At 41.4% G+C, this 20,934-nt stretch overlaps 2 protein-coding genes across 6 annotated transcripts in view; both read left to right on the forward strand.

Moving 5' to 3' along the window:
* Positions 1–10,548, forward strand: part of myh14 (myosin, heavy chain 14, non-muscle) — a 25,801-nt gene extending 15,253 nt beyond the window's left edge. For 4 of the 5 annotated variants that reach the window (XM_031852515.1, XM_031852518.1, XM_031852516.1 and 1 more), the window contains 25 exons: positions 211–280; positions 363–523; positions 1,341–1,449; positions 1,902–2,033; positions 2,145–2,351; positions 2,538–2,675; positions 2,807–2,930; positions 3,354–3,525; positions 3,640–3,852; positions 3,995–4,139; positions 4,226–4,432; positions 4,621–4,725; positions 4,895–5,047; positions 5,290–5,538; positions 5,628–5,741; positions 5,833–5,931; positions 6,018–6,230; positions 6,322–6,483; positions 6,569–6,697; positions 6,811–6,899; positions 6,979–7,102; positions 7,215–7,423; positions 7,923–8,031; positions 8,533–8,705; positions 9,881–10,548. In XM_031852515.1, coding sequence (XP_031708375.1) covers positions 211–280; positions 363–523; positions 1,341–1,449; positions 1,902–2,033; positions 2,145–2,351; positions 2,538–2,675; positions 2,807–2,930; positions 3,354–3,525; positions 3,640–3,852; positions 3,995–4,139; positions 4,226–4,432; positions 4,621–4,725; positions 4,895–5,047; positions 5,290–5,538; positions 5,628–5,741; positions 5,833–5,931; positions 6,018–6,230; positions 6,322–6,483; positions 6,569–6,697; positions 6,811–6,899; positions 6,979–7,102; positions 7,215–7,423; positions 7,923–8,031; positions 8,533–8,705; positions 9,881–10,064 — 3,790 coding nt within the window. In that variant the 3' untranslated portion in view covers positions 10,065–10,548. Of the gene's footprint in view, positions 1–210; positions 281–362; positions 524–1,340; positions 1,450–1,901; positions 2,034–2,144; positions 2,352–2,537; positions 2,676–2,806; positions 2,931–3,353; positions 3,526–3,639; positions 3,853–3,994; positions 4,140–4,225; positions 4,433–4,620; positions 4,726–4,894; positions 5,048–5,289; positions 5,539–5,627; positions 5,742–5,832; positions 5,932–6,017; positions 6,231–6,321; positions 6,484–6,568; positions 6,698–6,810; positions 6,900–6,978; positions 7,103–7,214; positions 7,424–7,922; positions 8,032–8,532; positions 8,706–8,898; positions 8,933–9,880 lie in introns of all 5 variants that reach the window. The other variant, XM_031852520.1, reaches the window with a different exon arrangement.
* Positions 10,549–12,204: 1,656 nt separating this feature from the next.
* LOC116386379 (mpv17-like protein) overlaps positions 12,205–20,934 on the forward strand; it is a 9,270-nt gene continuing 540 nt past the window's right edge. The window contains exons 1-5 of the mRNA XM_031852521.1: positions 12,205–17,670; positions 19,171–19,361; positions 19,584–19,927; positions 20,622–20,692; positions 20,789–20,818. Of these exons, the coding sequence (XP_031708381.1) occupies positions 19,594–19,927; positions 20,622–20,692; positions 20,789–20,818 (435 nt within the window). The 5' untranslated portion in view covers positions 12,205–17,670; positions 19,171–19,361; positions 19,584–19,593. The remainder of the gene's footprint in view (positions 17,671–19,170; positions 19,362–19,583; positions 19,928–20,621; positions 20,693–20,788; positions 20,819–20,934) is intronic.

The following is a 20,934-nucleotide window of genomic DNA, read 5'->3' on the forward strand; positions in this document are numbered from 1 at the left end:
GTGTGTGTGTGTGTGTGTGTGTGTGTGTGTGTGTGTGTGTGTGTGTGAGTGTGTGTGAGAGAGAGATTGTATTTCTGGAGCTGAAAATAGACTAAACAGACACCAACACAGACACTAAATGCTTCATCACGCACTTTCTTCCTGCAAATGATCCTTTTTAGTTTTTACACATGCTCAGTCTTGTGTCTCTTGGTCTAATTTGTCCTCCAGATACGAGATCCTGACTCCGAATGCTATTCCTCGCACCTTCATGGATGGCAAACAGGCATCAGAACTCATGGTGAGACAGTTTTCCGTAGTTAAAAGAATTCAACATGCTGATTCAAACGGTAGAAATCTCCAACCACTGTTTCCTCGTTCAGATCAAAGTTTTGGAACTGGATCTCAACCTGTTCAGGGTGGGTCAGAGTAAAGTCTTCTTCAGAGCTGGAGTCCTGGCTCATCTGGAAGAAGAAAGAGACCTAAAGATCACCGACACCATCGTACGCTTCCAGAGCGCCTCCAGAGGCTATCTCGCTCGCAAGTAATAGCATTACCAAGATAAAACATTAAACATTAGGGGGGGGGGGGAGAGAGAGAGATACTGAATTATTGTTCCTGTTGGTAATGTTTAAACGTTTGTTACACATTAATTGACTTGATTTAACTTGAGTCATCAGTCAGTCAAAGTTCGCTTTACGCTAATTGAAACTAAAAGGATAGGAGAAGACAAACGTCTAACACTGATGGGGTTTCTCTAAGGAGCACTCACTTGCTGCTCTTTAGAATGCAGTTTTGTATTTCACTCTTCAAGGAGCGTTAATATTTAATCTTTAGCCCCTATCAGTGACTCAGGAACAGCAACAGCAATGACGGCTAGTTGGCCTGTAAAAGACATAAATAATAAAGTTATATTTTTACAATGGTGGCTAACTAATTAAAGGTACGTTTATTTGAATAGCACATGTCATGCACAAAGGCCATTCAGAGTGCTTTACATAATGCATTAAAACATCAAAATGCAAAGTAAAAGTAAGTGTCCTAATGCCCTGGACTTATAAAACTTCTTTGTCTTTTGCTTGACAATAAAATATAGTGTGTTACCAGTCAATAAAAATACAGTAATCATTAAGTTGTTGCTGTTGATTAATGACCCTGTTAAATGCCTACAGATGTTATTTAAACATTTCACTTATAGTTCAGACTTATAACTTGTCATTGGTTTTATTACCTGACATCTATTTAATTCTGTAGTTTCTGTTTCTGAAAGGTCATTGCTCTGCCTTGAGTCATTTCAGAGATTATCTGCACTCACTTATGTGGTTTTGTTGATTTATTGTGGTATTTCTTTTACTTCTCAGATCCTTCCTGAAGAAGCAGCAGCAGCTGAGTGCTCTCAGAGTCATGCAGAGGAACTGCGCTGCTTACCTCAAACTCAGGAACTGGCAGTGGTGGCGGCTGTTCACCAAGGTACTGAGCGCAAAACCATGTTACAACAAAGACATAAAATACACAATAAACACATCTGCAAGTGATCTCTGACACAGCTGAAACATTTCAGTTTATTTAGCTTTTTTAGAACTTTGATTTAGTTTCTTTGTACTACTAAATCAAACAAGCATTGTTTAAAACGTTGTGCTGTAGTATGACAATAAAAATGTAGAAAGAGAGATATAACTACTAGTTGGTGCAGGAAAGACAGAAATCTGACATCCCAGCTCACAATAAACAAAGTGTGTAATAGGTGTAAGATCCTTGCAATTGAAACAATATGTTGTAAAATCAATACAATGACTTTAGGGCCCTGATAAGGGAAATAAATAAATAAGATAAGCCTGGATACAGGAAATCTAATCAAAAGGGATGCAGGAATGGGGAATGTCCCTCACATTGACCTCTGATCCTTATTCTGTGCCAACCAGGTGAAGCCCCTGCTGCAAGTGACCCGCCAAGACGAGGAGATCCAGGTTAGGGAGAGCGAGCTCCAGAAGGCCAAGGACAATCTCACCCGAGTGGAGCAGGACTACACAGACCTGGATAAGAAACACGCTCAGGTAATAAACGTTCATCTTGTTCTGCTGCCTGTCCACCCCACTGAAATCCATCTGCTATGAATCAGTGCCTCGCTCATCACTCCTCCTCATCCTTTCTTTATCACCTTCTAGCTGATAGAGGAGAAGTCAGTGCTGGCTGACCAGCTGCAGGCGGAGGCGGAGCTGTTTGCGGAGGCAGAGGAGATGAGGGCCAGGTTGGCCAATCGGAAACAGGAGCTGGAGGAGGTGATGGGTGAGATGGAGAGTCGATTGGAGGAAGAGGAGGAGAGAGGCATGCAGTTGACCAATGAGAAGAAGAGGATGCAGCAGAATGTTCAGGTTAGGAGATCAAGAGGAAATAAGTTAACTCTAATATGTAAACTAATACTGACTCATCTTATCTTTCTGCCAGATTTGCTTTGTTTATAAAAACAGAAGAAAATCTGTAACATTACATGAATATTGAAGTTAATTTGGGGCTTTTGTCCATTCCCTGTTGCTTAAATTTTGTCCTCTCCTTGTCAGGACCTGGAGGAGCAGTTAGAGGAGGAGGAAAGTGCCCGACAGCGCCTCCTGCTGGAAAAGGTTACTTTGGAGACCAAAGTGAAAAGTCTGGAAACCGACTTGCTGAGTGCAGTGGACCAGAGAGACCGACTCAGCAAGGTGGGCATCACATTAATACTTTTTCATCTTGTATCATGTGTGAGTTTGTTTTGTGCATCATTGTATAGTATACGTACATATTTTTACATGTTCCATGATCCAATACAATGTTGATATTTATGTCTGAGCAGGAGAAGAAACAGCTGGAGGAGCGTCTGAGCGAAGTGACGGATCAGCTCACCGAGGAAGAAGAGAAATCCAAAAGTCTGAACAAACTCAAGAACAAACAGGAGGCTGTCATCGCTGACCTAGAGGGTAACTGTCCTGATGTCATTCCACAGGCAACGTACAGCTGTACTGTTTCCTGCTGCACGCTATGATTGGATTCAAATTACTCAGTCAATTCTATTCAGAAGATATGCTGGTTTTATGTGCATTTTGAGTAATATTTTTTTATATTTGAAAGACTTTTTATTTAAAGGTGTTTTTTACACAATGTGGAGTTGTAGCAACTTTAAATTGTTCCACTTTTTCTCCCAAAAATGAGTGGATTATTGTGAAAAATAATATCTCAGTATTAAACTAAAATAATTAACACCAACATTTTAGCCAAAGCTAGAGTAATCTTACATTCTAGCACCCAGTCATAATTCATTAGTGGAGACTGGTATCCTTTATCCAACTTTTATTGTTCAAATGCTGCAATCTAAAATCCGTTGCTTCCACAACTGTGTGCAGAGCGCCTAAAGCGTGAGGAGCAGGGACGCTTGGAGCAGGAGAAGTGGAGAAGGAGGATGGAGAACGACTCGGTGGAGGCCCAGGAGCAGCTGTCAGACATGGGCATGCTGTCTGGCGAGCTGAAGGGCAGTCTGGCTCAGAAGGAGAAGGAAATCACCACCCTGCAGGGCCGGTGAGACGCAGGACGACATATGATAGACGCAGTGACACAAATAAAGGCTCGTCATAGATCTTTCACACTACACCCCTCCCTTAATTCTCCTTTGTCTTTTGCTGTTTGTGTCAGGTTGGAGGAAGAAGGAGCGCGTCGAGCAGAAGCTCAGAGGGCGCTGAGGGAGGCCATGTCACAGGTGTCTGAGCTGAAGGAGGAAGTGGAGAATGAACGAGGGATGAGGGAAAGGGCGGAGAAACAGAGGAGAGACCTGGGGGAGGAGCTGGAGGCTCTGAGGACTGAGCTGGAGGACACTCTGGACACCACAGCTGCACAGCAGGATCTAAGGTAAAGGATACGCACATAAATTATCATAAATACAGACTTTGATAGTTCAGTTTCTGTTGTCGGGACAGGACTGAAAAAGGGAGTCTAATAAAAAGGGCAAGAATTATACCTCTTTGACCTCCTGCCTCTTCCGTCTACGCAGGTCTCGTCGGGAAACGGAGTTAAGTGATCTCCAGCGGTGTGTTGAAGACAAGACTCGCCACCACGAGGCCCAGCTATCAGAACTCCGAGTCAAACACAGCGCTGCTATAGACGGCCTCCAGGAACAGCTGGACAATAGCAAAAGAGTAAGAGGAACACCGCACACATGTTCAAAACACACATGCATGTGTAAACATGTCGCTCATCAGGTGCCGTCCATGTTCTCTTACAGGCACGTCAGTCCCTGGAGAAGGCCAAGACAGTGCTGGAGGAAGAGAGGCAGAATTTGAGCTCTGAGCTCAAGAGCCTCCAAGCGAGCCGCACGGAGAGCGAGAGAGGCCGCAAGAGGGCCGACAGTCAGCTGCAGGAGTCCAGCGCCCGACTGGCTCAGGCTGAGAGAGAGCGGGAGGATAGGGAAGAGCGAGTGCACAAGCTACAGGTGGAAATGGATACAAACACGCTGATATTAAACCTTCAATTCATAGTTTAGTTGTGAAATTTGTGTGTGTTCAAATAGGTGTTGCTTTGTATGTTTTGAATGTCACAAAATCTATGGTCCTGCAGTGAAGAGATGCTCTTGTTTTTGTTCTGGTAAATTTACCTTTATCCCAACTGTGGCTTTTTCAGTGTGAAATTGAGAGCATCTCCGGCAATTTGTCCTTATCTGACACCAAAACCCTTCGGCTCACTAAAGACGTTGGCAGCCTGGAGAGCCAACTGCACGATGCAAAGGTAACAAAGTGAAACACACACAGACACCAGTGTTGATGCAGGTGTGACATTTAGCCACTTTTAGCAATTGAGAGAGTAGCAATAGCTTTTTGAAACGTCTTCTCAAAAGCACATGCACAAGCTTGTCACCGGACTTTGGTTGACACTCTTGTCGCTTCTTCTCACTCAGGAACTGCTGCAGGATGAATCTCGTCAGAAGATGGCTCTGGGCTCGAGGGTGCGAGCGCTGGAGGAGGAGAGGAACGGACTAATGGAAAGACTGGAGGAGGAGGAGGAGAGAGCCAAAGAGTTGACCCGGCAGATCCAGACTCATACCCAGCAGGTAAAAGACCCTCGCGGGCTTGGTTTAACTCTATAACCGCTTTATCTCTTTGAAATAGATCCACAGCAGTCCACAGCAGTAAAACATCAAAGCTACCCAGAAACAGTAGATGCAAACATAGAAACATCCACTTTCTCATATTTCCAAGTGTTTCTCACATCCCTTAATACTTCACAATAGCCAAAGATATAAAACAAATGTTTTTTTGGTTTTCATGAATTATTAACCCCTCTCTGCTTCAGCTGGGAGAGCTTCGTAAGCAGTCGGAGGAGGTGAACACTGCGGTGGAAGTCGGAGAGGAGACACGCAGGAAACTCCAGAGAGAGCTTGACGGCACCGCCCAGAGGGAGCGACAGAAGGAGGAGGAGAAGGATCGGGTAGAGAGGCAGAGGGAGCGACTGAGGGAAGAGATAGAGGACATGACACTTGCCCTGCAGAGAGAGAGACAGAACTGCACGGCCCTGGAGAAGAGGCAGAAGAAGTTTGACCAGGTCAGAGTCTCATCGGTTCGCCGCCATGCACAGGCTGCAAATATATTTCCTTCCCTACACCTCTAACTTTGTCTCCGTCACCCCGTCAGTGTCTGGCAGAGGAGAAGGCGGTGAGCGCTCGGCTGGCAGAGGAAAAGGACAGAGCAGAAGCAGACAGCCGAGAGAAGGAGACGAGACATATGGCTCTTTCTCGAGCCCTGCAGGTAAACTAATTGAGAGCAGACCGTAAACGATTTTTCGTTATGCATCTGTGATTGCGGCGATTAATGTTCTTGTGTTTGTGTGCGTGTGTAGGACGCCCAGGATCAGAGGGAAGAGCTAGAGAGGTCCAACAAGCAGCTCCGTCTGGATATGGAACAGCTTGTAAACCAGCAGGACGATGTCGGCAAGAGCGTAAGAATCTTCCTCTTGGGACTCCTTCGTCATTTCTCTGTCTCAGTCCTCAGTGAGTCACCACATATTATCTGCCCCTGAATCAGGTCCATGAGCTGGAACGCACCCGCAGGAGCTTAGAAACAGAAGCCCAGAGCCTGCGGGTTCAGACGCAGGAGCTGGAGGAGGAGCTGACGGAGGCGGAGAACTCAAGGCTGAGGCTGGAGGTCACCCTGCAGGCGCTCAAGGCTCAATTTGAAAGGGAGATAGGCACCAGCGAGGAGAAGGGAGAGGAGAAGAGGAGGGCGCTCAGCAAACAGGTAGAGAGAGGAGGGAGAGAGATGAAAATGTGTTGTTGCTGTTCTTCTCTCCAAATCACACAAAGTATTCTTATCCTCCTTCCTATGCCAGGTGAAGGAGCTGGAGATCCAGCTGGAGGAGGAGAGGAGTCAGCGGTCTCAGGCCGTGTCTACCAAGAAGCAGCTGGAGGCTGAACTGCAGGAGTCCGAGGCCCAGGGGGAGACAACCACCCGCGGGAAAGAGGAGGCTGTGAAGCACCTACGCAGGCTGCAGGTAAAGACATTTTCATGCGCATAAACATTGATTTTCTGTACTTGTCAATGGCCTGCATTCTAAAAAAAGTGTCTATTTGTTACAGGGTCAAATGAAGGAAGTTCTGCGCGAGCTAGAGGAAAGCAGGTTGGCTCGGGATGAGGTGATCTCACAGTCGAAAGACAACGAAAAGAAGATCCAAACTCTGGAAGCAGAAGTCCTGCAGTTTTCTGAGGTGTGTATATTTAACTGAAACCCAACAGAAATATTAAGATATAATGCTTTTAGAAATGGTGTCTGTGTTCTGAGTGACTTTAAAACCCAGTGTGCCTTCATTCGTCTGTGTAGGAGCTCGCTGTGTCAGAGAGGCAGAAGAGACAGGCTCAGCAGGAGAGAGACGAGGTGGCCGATGAGATGGTCAACAGCAGCTCTGGAAAGTTAGTACCACTTTACTTTACTATTGTTGCTTGGTATATGGACTTGTGTTGGTTTAACTAAAATGTAATGTCTGTCCAGGAACATACTGTTTGAAGAAAAGAGGAGGTTGGACGCAAGAGTCAGTCAGCTGGAGGAGGAGCTGGAGGAGGAGCAGAGTAACTCTGAACTGGTTGCGGAAAGACAAAGAAAGAATGCTCTACAGGTACTGTAGATTTACACACACACACACACACATCTACCACTCTCAATGTCACTTCATGAAATGGCATGTGTGGCATGTAAGCTTCCTCATTGCTGCACTGTTCGCGTTCCAGGTGGAGACTCTCACCGTGCAGCTGCAGGGAGAGAGGACTTTGGCCCAAAAGGCTGAGGCGGCTCGGGAGCATTTGGAGAGACAGAACAAGGATCTGAAGACCCGACTGGGGGAGATGGAGGGAGCAGTGAGGGGCAAGCACAAGCTCAGCGTCGCAGCCCTGGAGGCCAAGATAGATTCGATGGACGAGCAGCTGGAACAGGAGAGAGCGTAAGAGAAACAGATAATTACATTCAAAGATAGGCCCTTTTTTATCTTTATATTTCTTTTATTTTTAGGAGAGACTTGAAAAGAGAATATAAATTAAAATCAAATTAAAATAACAATGAGTGGTAATACACCAGGGTCAATGCAAATTTTATACATAAAAGTTCACTCTATATTAAATGTTACTTTCTTAATTTTCAAAATAAATTATTTAACTTATTGAAAATTATTGAACTACAGTGGCCGAAACAAAAACATGAATTGCTCTGTATAGAGCCAGTGTTTGGTTTGTCCCTTCTGGGCTACTGTAGAAACGTGGCTGCATGCAACATGTACAATGTACAATGGTTTTAAATATTTAAAACGGTCCCAGTGGTAAATATGCAATTCAGATTTTCAGTTTATTAAACTCTCTAAAACACAATTAGATGGTAATGTTTTATAGATGTCTTGAATTTCTTGGTGCAACAGGTATCTTAAAATGAACATTTCCATCTCTCAGGGAACGAGCCATTGCCAACAAACTGATGCGGAAGACGGAGAAGAAACTGAAGGAGGTGATGATGCAGGCAGAAGACGAGAGAAGACACGCAGACCAGTACAGAGAACAGGTAAGAAAATTGACATCATCCACAAGAGGATAGACAGAGACGCACCATTAAATATGAATCTAATGGGGGTCAGGTCAGCTAGGAACGCTGCTCTAATTGTGACCCAGGGCACAAAGAGAGTGTTAAAAAATCATCCCAAAATGAGTGATTTATCCGGCTCAGTCCAACCTAATCCTAATCCCACCCCGGCATCTGTGTGTTCATTGGGAAGCTAGAGCGTATTCCACTCCGAAGAATAAATCCATCAGTCACAGCAGAGACACACACACTCCCCTACCAAAACATCATCGGTGATAATCTGCCAGGTTTAATCTGACTCCTGATCCCTATCAGTCCTCCTGTCCCCAGACTAATCTCTCTTTTTATATATCTGTCCCCTTCTCTTCTTGTTCCCCTTCTTTCCTCCGATCCCGTGTCTCACCCTGACCTCTGCAATATGCTCCGTCCCTTTCCTCCTCTTCCCCAACCACCTTGCCTCTTCCTCCCCCTTCCTCCTCCTAGCTGGATAAATCCATGGTCCGCCTGAAGCAGCTGAAGCGGCAGCTGGAGGAGGTGGAGGAGGACAACTCTCGCTCCAACGCCCAGAAGAGGAAGCTGCAGAGAGAACTGGAGGAGCTCACCGACAGCAGTCAGATCATGGCACGAGAGATCGCCACTCTCCGCAGCCAGCTCAGGTAACCCTGTGTGTGTGTGTGGGTGTGTGCACGTATTTTCTGTGTTTGAATTATAATTTATTGTTGTTTTGTTTGTTTTTAACCCCTCCATTAACTCAATATGATTTGTTTTGTTGTGCTCTTTTGTTGCATCTGTTTGTGTCCATCTAACACAAACAAACTGTCCATCTGTGTCCGTCACTCCAACACTCAGCATCCCTGAATGGAAGCCAGATCAGTAGGTCAATGTGTGTGTCATATTTTTATCATTTGCGTGTGTGTGTGTGTGTGTGTGTGTGTGTGTGTGTGGAGAAGGGTGGAGACTTAATGCACATTCACATTTAGTGCTTGTGTTTTTTATTACTTAATTGATTTGGATCGACAACCATCAAATAGTAATTGATTAACCATTCAACTAATTTGTCAAGCAAACATTTTCTGTTTCCAGCTTTTGAAATGTGAACATTTTCTGCATTCTTTGTGTTTTATGTTTGTGAATTGAGATTCTTTTGGTCACACAAAACAAGCCATCTGGAAACATCACTTTGAACTTGTTATCAGCAACTATTTTATTTCACTTTTTAGACCGAGCAATTTGTTAATTAGTTGAGAAAAAGAATCGATAGGGGATATAATTGTGAGAAGCAGCCTTAGTTTTAAGTAAGTAAATGGCAGATCTAGTGTATTGGGCTCAATACAAGACAATATTCTATCGTAATATATTTCTCTCTTGTATAGTTAGTCAGCCCTAAAAGTGTTACGGCAGCCGAGTTTAACCTACAGGTGTTTCTGATGTCCCCTGAAGATAGTTAACAATAAAAAGTAAAGTCAAAACAGCTCCCAACTCCAGAAGCAGACCAGTTAACAGGCAGAGAAAATCATTTTTACCGTGTGCAAATATGTGCCTGATAGATGAGCCGCACACATGTTGAATTTTCATTCTGCGTCTACATGTCACTTTCTCAAGAGAAAAGACTTCATGCATGGGGACTTTCTTAGACTAACAGGATCTCAGGGACAAACAGGAGTAGCTTAAAAATAGTCTTCATTGCTTTGTATCTTCCAAAGATCATTTTCCAAAATCAGGTGTGTGTGGACTCTTTGATATTTGGACCAATACATTCGTTTTTCGGAGAAGCGCTCTCGGCTGGTTCCTCCACCGGACAAACTGTAACTCCGCCTCTCTTCTTGTCCAGGCGTGCTCCTCTGGCGATGCGTGGACGCAGAGCGCTGGTCGACGACCTCTCGTTGGAGAACTCTGACTCGGAGGAGCCCCCCGCCTCACCGACCCCTTCCTCTGGACCTCCAGGGACCCCGACTCCCTCCTCTGAACACAGCCTGGACCCTCCGCCGCCCTACAGCGTCAACAACACAGAGTGACGCACACATAGACTGAGTTACAAACATAACGCATACACACAGACAGACAGACATCGGCCTCTCACAGCCTCAACGACTCAGGGGTGAAGGCGTAACATGCACACAGCACATAACAACACTGTAGTTCCTAAAAGAAAATTTAAGATGAATACATCATGCGCTATAACTGTTAAACAACCTCGCTGAAAAACAGAAAAAGTGTAAAAATGAGATTTTACAAAGAGGCAACTGGAATTAATTTTTATTTTGTAACAAACTGACATAACAAAATGACATTACAAAGACTGGAAATTTCTACAATACATCTCTACAGTGCATTTCTGATAAACTAAACTACATTTCCCAGAGTTCTGAGGGGAAGTGAATTATTATCAACTAATTTCATGATGCTGTACAGTAATTAGAGGGCAGAAAACATTACGGTGGTCACGTATTTTACATTAGGAAGTATTTAAAAGCTAAAGCTAAGCCATGTTTACCCCTTTGATGAGAATATATATATATATATATATATATATATATATATATATTCATAAAGGGCTGCTGGGGAGTGAAAATAAATATTTCTGAGAGGTGTTGAGACAATCTGTTACATAAAGCAGTCAAATACACACATGGAACGTGATTTCTCACATTTTCATGAGTCAGTTTTAAAAAACATGAAATGAGAGAGACTTAATCTGGCAAACAGAAAGGTTAAAAAAACAAAACTGGGGGAAATTTGGTTGAATTAGCAAAAGAGAAATGGCAATTAGTAACCAATATTTAATTCAACTTTTTCTTGTAAATGTTTGATCAGAAACTACACTAACTAACTTCCATAATATATTATATCATTTTCATATAATTTGACAGAATTGTGGAGAGGCAAGCATTTGTCCATAAAAAGCAGCGTACATGAGTTAAGCTGTTTTGAATTTTAAAAAAATCATTTTTCTGTAGATTAGAAAAAGAGTCTGTTGTTAGACAAAGCGATAGGTAGTATTAGATCGTTTCTTTAACTAAAGTCTTAACATATTGCTTCAGAAATTTGAATTTGTATAATTTATATCCAATGTGAAGTCATTGATCGCTGGTTACTTACTGTGCGTCCATTAGTCCGATCTCTTCCGTCCCCGCTGGTGCTGATGTCGGCCTGAACTGGTCAGTGTTACATCGTCGGGTCTCAGAGGTGAATTTGCATGAAAGATCTTTCTGGTGGAAAACTGGTTTTACTGGTTCGTTGCTGGTGTAGAAAAAGATCTACCGCAGCAACATAACTAGAAAAAATAACCCGGAGAACTTTATTAATTGATCTTTTTATCCAAAGCAGAATACATTTTTGTTTGTTTTTGTTTTAGACAAGCATCTTGTACATTGTAATTTTGATTTTTACTGATTATCTGTGTAAATTATTGCTCAAACAAAGCTTTTGTGTTTAACCAAATGGTGGGCGTATGGATGAGAAAAAGGGACGTAAATAAGTAGTAAACGTTGAGTAGCTGTAGAATAGAAGACGGGAGTCGACGATGGTGAGGTTTTCTACTTTTCCTCAGTAGAATAAACTCCGTCTCTGCTGACACTTCCTGTGTAGAATAACTCAAAAGCATTTCTCAGATATGAGTAGTATTAGATACAAAATTACAATGGAGGCACGGAGGAATGAATTTTTAAGAAGCGAATGGCAAGTAGAACAAAAAGCAGTTGGCTTTTTTTTTACCCAAGCTATCAACTCAACGTGTGTGGCGTCGACCAAACACCTTGCTGTCAAATAGACAATGTTTGTGTGAAACCTGCTTTCAAATGTGTTTTTCTTTTGTTGATACGTCTCCATTTTGCTCAGCATGTTTTATTTATTGTTTAACAGTCTTTTTTTAAATATTTTGTTCATGGCCTTGAGCACCTTCATGAGCACCTGTTTGCCTCTCGCATCTTTAAGGCTGTCCAGGAAATCAACGTGATAACTAGACACAAATGACAATGTTTTAAAGAAGTAGTGAAACATTTTGGGGGATGTGCTTATCCGCTTTCTGGTGGAGAGATACCACTTACATGTCTGTAAGGTAAATATGAAGCTACAGTCAGCAGTTGGTTAGCTTAGCTTAGCTTAGCATAAAGACTGGAAACAAAATCCACCTACTAGCATCTCTAAAGCTCACTAATTAAAGCTTGTATGTTCAAAAACAAAGAGATTCATTTTTAAAGACGCAGTAAGCAGAGACTCCAGGAAGTCACTACACCAGACTAAGAAATAGTCTGGCAGATAACCGCCCGTATAACACAGCTCACCACTTTCAGATTTGACTTTTTCTACTAAGCAAGATAAAATGTGTCGACTATTGAGCTTTAGAGATGTTGGTAGTTGTGTTTAGTTGGCTTCAGGCACAGCCCGGCTAGCTGTTTACCCCTGTCTCCAGTCTTTGTGCTAAGCTAAGCTAAGCTAAAGGTCTTCTAGCTGTATAGCTTCATATTTACAGACATGAGGATGATTTAGATCTTCTCTTCTCAAAAAGGAAATAAGCTTATTTCTGAAATGTAGAACCATCTCTTTAAATAATAAAGAATGTCACTGAAGCTTCAACTTTCAATTGGAACTAAAGGAAGATAAAGATAAATCACAAATGTTGCTCTGAATGTTTTCTTTGTATTCTGGTTATATATATATATATTATAGATGGCAAAGGATTAATGATCCTGTTGGTGTTTACCTTTGATTGTGGTTGATTACGCACAGAACCAGTTATTTTCGGCAATCAGGGTTGTCATCACTGCTGCCTCCCCTTCCTTCTGTTTAAATTGAACAGGTGTGTATTTTAATGAAACAATGCAAATCTAACACCTGCAAAATGAGAACCGTAAGCGTGTACAGTGCTCAGGTCACCGTAACGTTATACATGTTGAGCTTTGTTTTTGCCATGCCAGGTTTACTGTGAATCACGGTTAGTGATGGGTGAAGAAAGACTACTGATGACATATATTTAATGTCTATTAAAGGGTTTGATTTTGTTTTTTTATGTATGTACAATTCTTTTATTTTAGCAATATGCAATTGATTTAGTTTGAAGCTGTGTGTTTCATTATTATTGTGTAAACGCTGCACTTTACACATTACCACTGGAGATAAAAAAGAGAGCCGGACATCGTCAGTACATCCTGGCTGCCCTGTCGGGTTGTAATGTATCTCAAAGAGGCCGACATTAAGCATTTAAGCCAAATGAGCTGACATCACGTGTCGTGGCGACGCGATCTGTCACTCAGAACTGTTAAATGTCGTATTCTCAGAATGTCGTATCAACGTCTAAACGTGGCGACTTTGTTCACACCTTGATAGAACAAAATCTGAAGACACGAGGGTTGAACTGCTGGAACGAGATCGCTTCTGTTCGCCTGTAGCAAGAGATGAGGCGGGTGCTTCTTTAAGGTGTTATTTTTCACGTTTTGTTTCTTTATGGCTACTGTGGAACTTGAGACATTTTGGAAAAAAATGTTGTTTATTGTTTTAGCCTCTTTTTGTTAATGATGCTGTAATTATAAAACATCTGACTGGGGTTAACTTTAATATATGTCGTTGGTTTTGATCTTTTGTGTTTCTGTGTGTTTCTTTGAGAGCACAAGCTGACCTCATTTACTGAAGTACTGTACTTCAGTGCAAACTGGAGGAACTTGTATTTGCATTTCATGCTACTTTATACATTTCACAGGGAAATATTGTACTTTGCATTGCACTACATTCTCAGATTTTACATCATCAGTTTCTAAGATAGGATGTATTTTTGATCAAACTACAAAACAGTATAAAATACCTCCACCTCAACCAACTACAGCTGTAAAATAATACTTACACATGCAACATTAATAGTCCATTAATAATCTGCAGTGTGTGGCCCGCTGTTATGGTATAACACTCATAAAGGCCATTTTATTCTGCACTAAAAGTACTTCTACTTGATACTTTCAGTACAATTTGCTAATAATACATATGTACTTGTATGACATTTTCAATGCTAGACTATTACTTGTAATTTAATATTTTTTATATTGCACTCCTTCTACTGTTACTTCAGTAAAGGATCTGAATACTTCCTCCATTACTTCTACACACAAGAAAAGAGAAGTTTTTAGTATTATGACAGCATTTATCTTTCACATATTGACATTCTGAATATTTGTCACGATTTTAAACATTAACATTTAACACTTAAGCAATAACACCATTGTAATCAATACACACATTGAGACACAGCTCAAGTAACAGTTGAAGGCTTTCACATAAAAGGTTTGGTGCAAAAATGGAGCAACCAAAGATGTTTGATATACTGTATTATAAAATAATATATTATCATTTACTGCCAGTCAATTGTGTTTGAACTAAAAAGAAAAGACATTTGTGAATGTGTTGAATTTGAGGTTCAATCTCACGCAAAGTAATTCTAATTAATTTTAAATACCATCCTTTCTGATCTTTTTGCAGCAAGGTAGCTTAAAAGAATAGAAACACAATAAGACAATTGAATACATTAAAAGTGCTGCTACCATGCATGCATCTTTAAAAATTAAAACTAAGAAATATATTAGTGAATAGAATATATGTGATTGTCATTTTACTGGACTTGATACAGACATACTTTGTAATAAAAAAATGTTTTTTTGTATAATATAAGAACAAAAGTATACCTCCCTTTATTAAGTAAAGGCTAAAGAATCTGAAAGCTTATTTTAATTTTTTTCACAGTATTTACAACAATAAAAAACTGTTTGAGATTTAACCAGAATGTTTTGACAGGCAGTACACATCCTGAAAAGTTGAGCTCACGTTGTCAGGTTTGTACTGAAATGTGTTCAAATGATGATCAAGACATTCAGGCATTTAAATTAAGGGCAAAATGCAAACAACACCTCTGGATAACTTGTGCTGCAAAAAGTATAAATGAGTCCCCAAGTAATGCTTTGAATAAAAAAATGCTCTCACTAGCAAACCTCTCACTAAAACGACATGCAGTCGAGTGACTTCCTGTCCTTTAAGATATCAGTGAACAGCCACTCATCCTCATTGGGCGGTGTTGGTATGGGACGGTGCTCAGGATTATGAAGCGGTACAGAGAATGATTGAGCTACGCCCTCAAATGGTGTAAAGTTTTGGTTATTTACCAGCATACAGGGACTCTCCACCTGAGGATGCTGGTACGTCTGCAGCTCCGAGGTGTAGTAGTGGTGGGTGATCGATGTGGGGAACTTGTTTTGAAGGATGTCTGTCTCTTGGTTTGGCTTAAAATGGTTAAACTGTGTCTCTGCAGCGTCTTCATTTTGTTTCGGCGCCTGCGAGTTCCTCTGATCACGCAGAAAGTGGTTTGTGGACAATCCTTGATCTCCATGGCATCTGTATTGATATCTGTACTCACCTGTCTCACAGTGTAGTTCCTCCAGCTCAGATCTGTTGCTGAAACTTTCTGACTGAGCTGCAAATCCCACATCATCGGCACCGACTTCCTGCCGAGCGTCACCTTGGCATGCACAGATACTTTCAAAATAGGCCTCTAGATCCGTGCAGCCTCCTAAATCCTTACTGCCAACGCTAAAAAGATCCATGATATCGGTCCACTGACTCTCTGAAATGCCAGCGATGCTCTTCTGGCCCTGCATGCAGGTCGAGATGTCTGTGAACATCTGGATCGAGAAGTCGCACAAGTCGAGAGACAACGGAGAGAGCTCTGGAGAGAAGGAAGGAGAGGTGCCCACATTTTGGTTGAACTGGATGAAACCTGAGTCCTGAGTTGTTTGAGAGTCTTCTGAGAGGTTGTTTGCTGACTTAAGATGACTTTCATCATCGTGACGCTCAGTATGAAGGAGCTCTGCCCTGTGGTGATAGTCTATACTTTTTGGGGAGCTCATAGATGACAACGATGATGATAGTTGATTTCTAGTCTCTTTTTTCTGTCTCTCTTTGCTCTGGTTGGTCTTTCTAGTAGTACAAGTGGTGCGCTGTGATTTGGGGTGTCGTTTCCAAAGATGTCCTGAGTCTGGCGGCTTCTTTTCACTGAGTTCAGTTTCATGTGAGGCAACAGAGACGTCACTCTTGGCCTTACAGATGCCACCTACATCTGTGTGAGCACTGCATTCATCTGGGTCTTGATAACCACTTTGGGGGCTACCTGACTGGTCAAGTGTCTCTGGCTGCTGTGATGTCGGGGAGGAGACATTTTTTTCCTCATCCTTGAAATAAAGAGCAGATGCCAGCCGATGGTTCGCTGCCTCGATGTCTGCAAACTTTCTGTTGAGAGAAACACACGAGGGGACACGGAAATATTGAACAACAGTTGTCTAGTTTCTGTGTAACCTCAAAAGAATAAATTCACATTTTGGGGAAACTGGCTTTCTTGCCGAGATTGAAATGGAAAGATTGATACCACTCTCATGTGTGTTAGCAGGTTAGCTTAGCACAAATGCTGTTGAACATAATGTTGAGTTTTTTCTGTTTTCCATTTTACTATCAGTTGATTTCAGTGCTTGTCTGATGCTTCCACACACCTCTGGATCATGTTGTGCAGGAAGCGACGGTGGTTGACCTGCCGTTTGGATGGTCGGTTCTTCCGGGGTTTCTGAAGAGTCCTCATCATGTGACCCGCTGCTGAAGTTACAAAGGTGTAGAGGTCTCGACCCCATGGCACTCCTCTCTCCAACCCGGGCTCAAGAGTCACAGAGATCGATGGTCGCATGGCTGAAAGAGAGAGACACGTTTAAAGAGAACGAGACATAAAAGGATTAAGACATGAAAGGATAAAAAAAAAAGACAATACTGTGATTATCAGATCAAGTGATTTGCACTTCGAGTGATTTAACATGAGAAAAATGCCATTAACATCACATTAATTACATTTAATACATATTAGAAATCTAAAGCAACAAAACAGCACATAGCTCTCTTGGAAATAAACTAGTTTCAACATGTTATGAGTTGATAGTCATCTTATTTACAAATTGTATACATTTGTACTTGTGTATCTCCATTTTTGGCTAAAACACATTTCAGAGTAAAACCTTTTTACGCTATTACAGTTGTTTCACAGCTGTAGTTAGTTACTCTGCAGATTAACACAAAACATATGCTGAGTTTATAAAAAACAATGCATTAATCTACTCAAAAGTACAGTATATGAGTTAAAAATGGATTCACCTCAACCAGCTGCGACATAACAGGCTGCTGACACATTAATGGGAATACTTACCCAAAAATATCTGACATAAATAATAATATAACACCTATATGAACCATTTTCTTTAGAAAAATATGAACTTTTACTTAAAATCTTGAATTGAGGACTTGTACATGTAATGAAGTATTTTTACACTGTGGTATTACTAATTTTGCTTCAGTAAAAGATCTGAATACTTGTCACCCACCGCCACTCATTACTGTTACACTAGAGGATTGAAACATTAAAAACATGCTGTAGCTGCTGTTTGTTGTGTTTTGCTTTGTTCCATTCAGTTCAGCTCAATAGAAAAATAAAATAAAATCCTGTTTACCTTATTCCTCGTCAGGTTGTGGCTGTGTGTCTTCAAATCGACGAACTGCACTGAGGACTCAGCTTGATGGTGGCGGGCTGCCTCAGAGGGAGAGAGAGGAGTGGTAATTTAATTGCTGATGTATGTCTTTGCATGTATTGTGTGTCTTGTGTGTGCAAATTAAGTCCAAGTGACACAAGCGCCCAATGTAAATACACCTTCTTCTTTTTCCAGCAGCATGAATAGAAACCCACTCGGCAAATTGATTGCGGTAGAGGAAGTGAGACACGATGGGAGGCTCTAAAAAGAAAGAGGCAATTATCTGAGAACCGCTCGTGGAGGTGTGGGCACACGTCCCCATTGTGTGCCCACACTAAAGGCAGCTTGTTAAATACTGGAAGACACAAACGCACCAGTTGAGACAGTTAACAAGCCCTTAATTGATCAGCTTAAACTCTGGCCCTAATTATCACATTCTCAGAGGGAAGAGCTAAGATGGTTGCTAGTGGCATTAATTGACCTTTCCAATTCAATAGCAAACCTTCCACATACAGAATTGTTCATATCTATGGCAGCAGGTGGGTGCAGAAAGAGGCTGACCTTTTCACAAAGAGGAATAATAATACAACTTTAGCTGCATTTTTTTTCAATTTCTTCTTCCACATTTCACTTTTTAAAGTGACCTCACCCTGATTTTCAGTTGAGTGTGGTTTTGTTTTTTTCTGACATCCCACTGAGAAATGTGTCCTTATGTTTCTTCTTAAATGGCTTTTTGTTACTGGTTAACAGACAACAACACGTGACATTTCCACCATAGAACTCAAACATACCTTCTAAATCAATGGATCAACTTTTCCATCAAACACATTTCCTCTTTTTTCTGGAGGATCAGCTTTACACCAATGTATTTCTTCTTCTTTTTTTTGTGTAAAGCTCTGTTCATTGCATTTGGAATGAGAAATGAATTGTCCATTGTTGTCAGTGCAACCATCCAAAAAAAGTTAAACTTTACTCCAATTGTATCCATTTCTTCTTTGAATAACCTCCTCAATGTTCCCTTAATATGCATCACAGCACAGTTAGTCGTAATAACATAATGTCTTTAGTTGCCTTTACATTGTCCCAGAATAGTTGTACTAGTATATTGTGTTACACACATCTTGTACTATTCTTCATCTTAATTTGTTCCAGGGCTTTTAACCGCTACTAAGACACTTTATCTCAAACACCTTTCTTTAATGCAACAATGCAACGTGTCTTCCTTCTTCACTCTAACAAAATGAAGGTGTTGTGCATCTTATGGTGCTTTACTCAAAGCATAGCAGCATTGCTGCAGGAGTGGCATCTATTTATAGTGACACCACATGTGCCTCTGACCAGAGAGCTGCACAGTAATCATTCTGCTGTGGTCTCAACTTTAGCACTTCACCAAGTGAGAAATATCAATGGTGAGCTGCATTTATTGTTCTACACAGACGTGACTCAAGTGGCTTTTAGCCTCATGATAAGGTAATGGACAATGCTACTGGAGATTCAGTCAGTTATATCAGTCTACGTGTCAGTAAAACAGCTTGACAGCACCTCTCTACTTACTGCTGCCATTTCTCACATGCTATTTTCTCAGATTCGTCTCCAGCGGGCTGATAAAGGTCTTATCACTCGTTCGCTACAACATTGGCAGAACTTTGACCTGGTGAGAAGACCTTCGTCTCAGCTCCTCCTCCTCCTCCTCATCCAACAGAACCAATCAGAAAAGAGCTTTGTGTCGCTTTGAGCTTTGGAAATAGGAGGGGTTGAGAAGAGCTACGCTGAAAGGTAGGTTTAACTTCTTCTTGGGTAAAAGCTGTAAATTAGAGTGGTTTTAAACATATGTCACTTACATCAGTCAGTGACACACATTATGTCATGCTATTTTTCGGCCATCATTGATAATTTCTCTCAACATTTTGCTTAATGTGAACATGTATTTTAAAGCATTCCTCAAATCAGTCATACCCAATGGCTTTATTGCATTTTTATTGAATTGTCTCTAATCAGATTTTGCACCATGAACCGGGCCTGGGCTGTGTTCAAGGCTCATCCGTACATCAGTAACGTCCTGGGATACACAACGCTGTTCGCCTCTGCTGACCTCATACAACAGCGTGTGCTGGGTGGGAAACATGCTGCAGGATCCGCATCAGAGGATCCAGCTGGCATCAACTGGTGTCAGACGGCTCGAGTGGCGACTGTCGGCTTCTGTTTCCATGCGAACTTCAACTACCACTGGCTCCGATGGCTGGAGAGGATGCTGCCCGGAGGCGGAGTCAAGGCAGTGACAGGGAAAGTAGTGGTGGATCAGCTGATCGCAGCTCCTCTCACTATCAGTGCCTTTTATATTGGTAAGTGTGTTACAAAGCTTATCTAAGCCATGAATAAAATACTACTACTATTTAAGCAAATACCATTGAAGAAATTGCAATTGTTTTCACTTGATTAATCCCATTTATTTTAAAACCAAAAACATCAGAATCACCTTTAAAAGATGCAGCTGTTGTAATAAGTGTGTTATTGTAAAATGTCCTCTTCGTGTCATTAAGCTCCCCTCTTTTTCTGAAGATATGGTGTCCTAAATTGTAGCTACAGCACCGATTTGTTCGTAAGTTTTGGGGAATTAGTTATGTCCTTCAAAGAAAATGCTCCATATGAACCCAGTAAAAAGTGATTGTTCTTTAATATTGTAAACGTTGCTCTCTGTATACCGAACGTTGAATTGGTGGCCGGTATTTCAAATTTTTGCCGGCTCATCTGACCTGCTGACTAAAACACTCTTAAGGTTACACAATCAATTGATTAATTTGTTTACCAGTTGAACACAGTTGTCTATGTATTCAGTTTTTCCAGGAAATTGTATAGAAATTATTCAGAAATGATGATGATGTGAAATAAAGTGTTGCAATTTACTAGCACATCTGACAATATATATTTTTTAAACTATGAATTTGATATATATTATTTAAAGTGGCTTTGAAGAATGCTTTCTGAGATGGATCAATGGAATCAGTGAAACATTTAACAGCCACCTCTACATTTTAGGTTTAAGTCTATTAGAAAACAAAGACGACCCGCTAGAAGACTGGAGACAGAAATTCTGGACATCTTACAAGGTGCAGTTGACCGTGAACTATTATTTATTCCTAATGCCATGTAAAACATCCCTCTGTTTATTTATCTATAAATCCATCTTCTGTCCCTCTCTTTAGACTGGAGTGGTGTTTTGGTCAACAATGCAGGTGAGATATTCTCATTCATCCCATCATTGGTTACTTTCAAGCTACAGATTCACAGACATGTACACACATACACACACACACACACACACACACACACACACACACACACACACACA

Source organism: Anarrhichthys ocellatus, unplaced genomic scaffold (genome assembly GCF_004355925.1).
Source record: "Anarrhichthys ocellatus isolate YVR2014 unplaced genomic scaffold, GSC_Weel_1.0 scaffold13, whole genome shotgun sequence".
NCBI lineage: Eukaryota > Metazoa > Chordata > Actinopteri > Perciformes > Anarhichadidae > Anarrhichthys > Anarrhichthys ocellatus.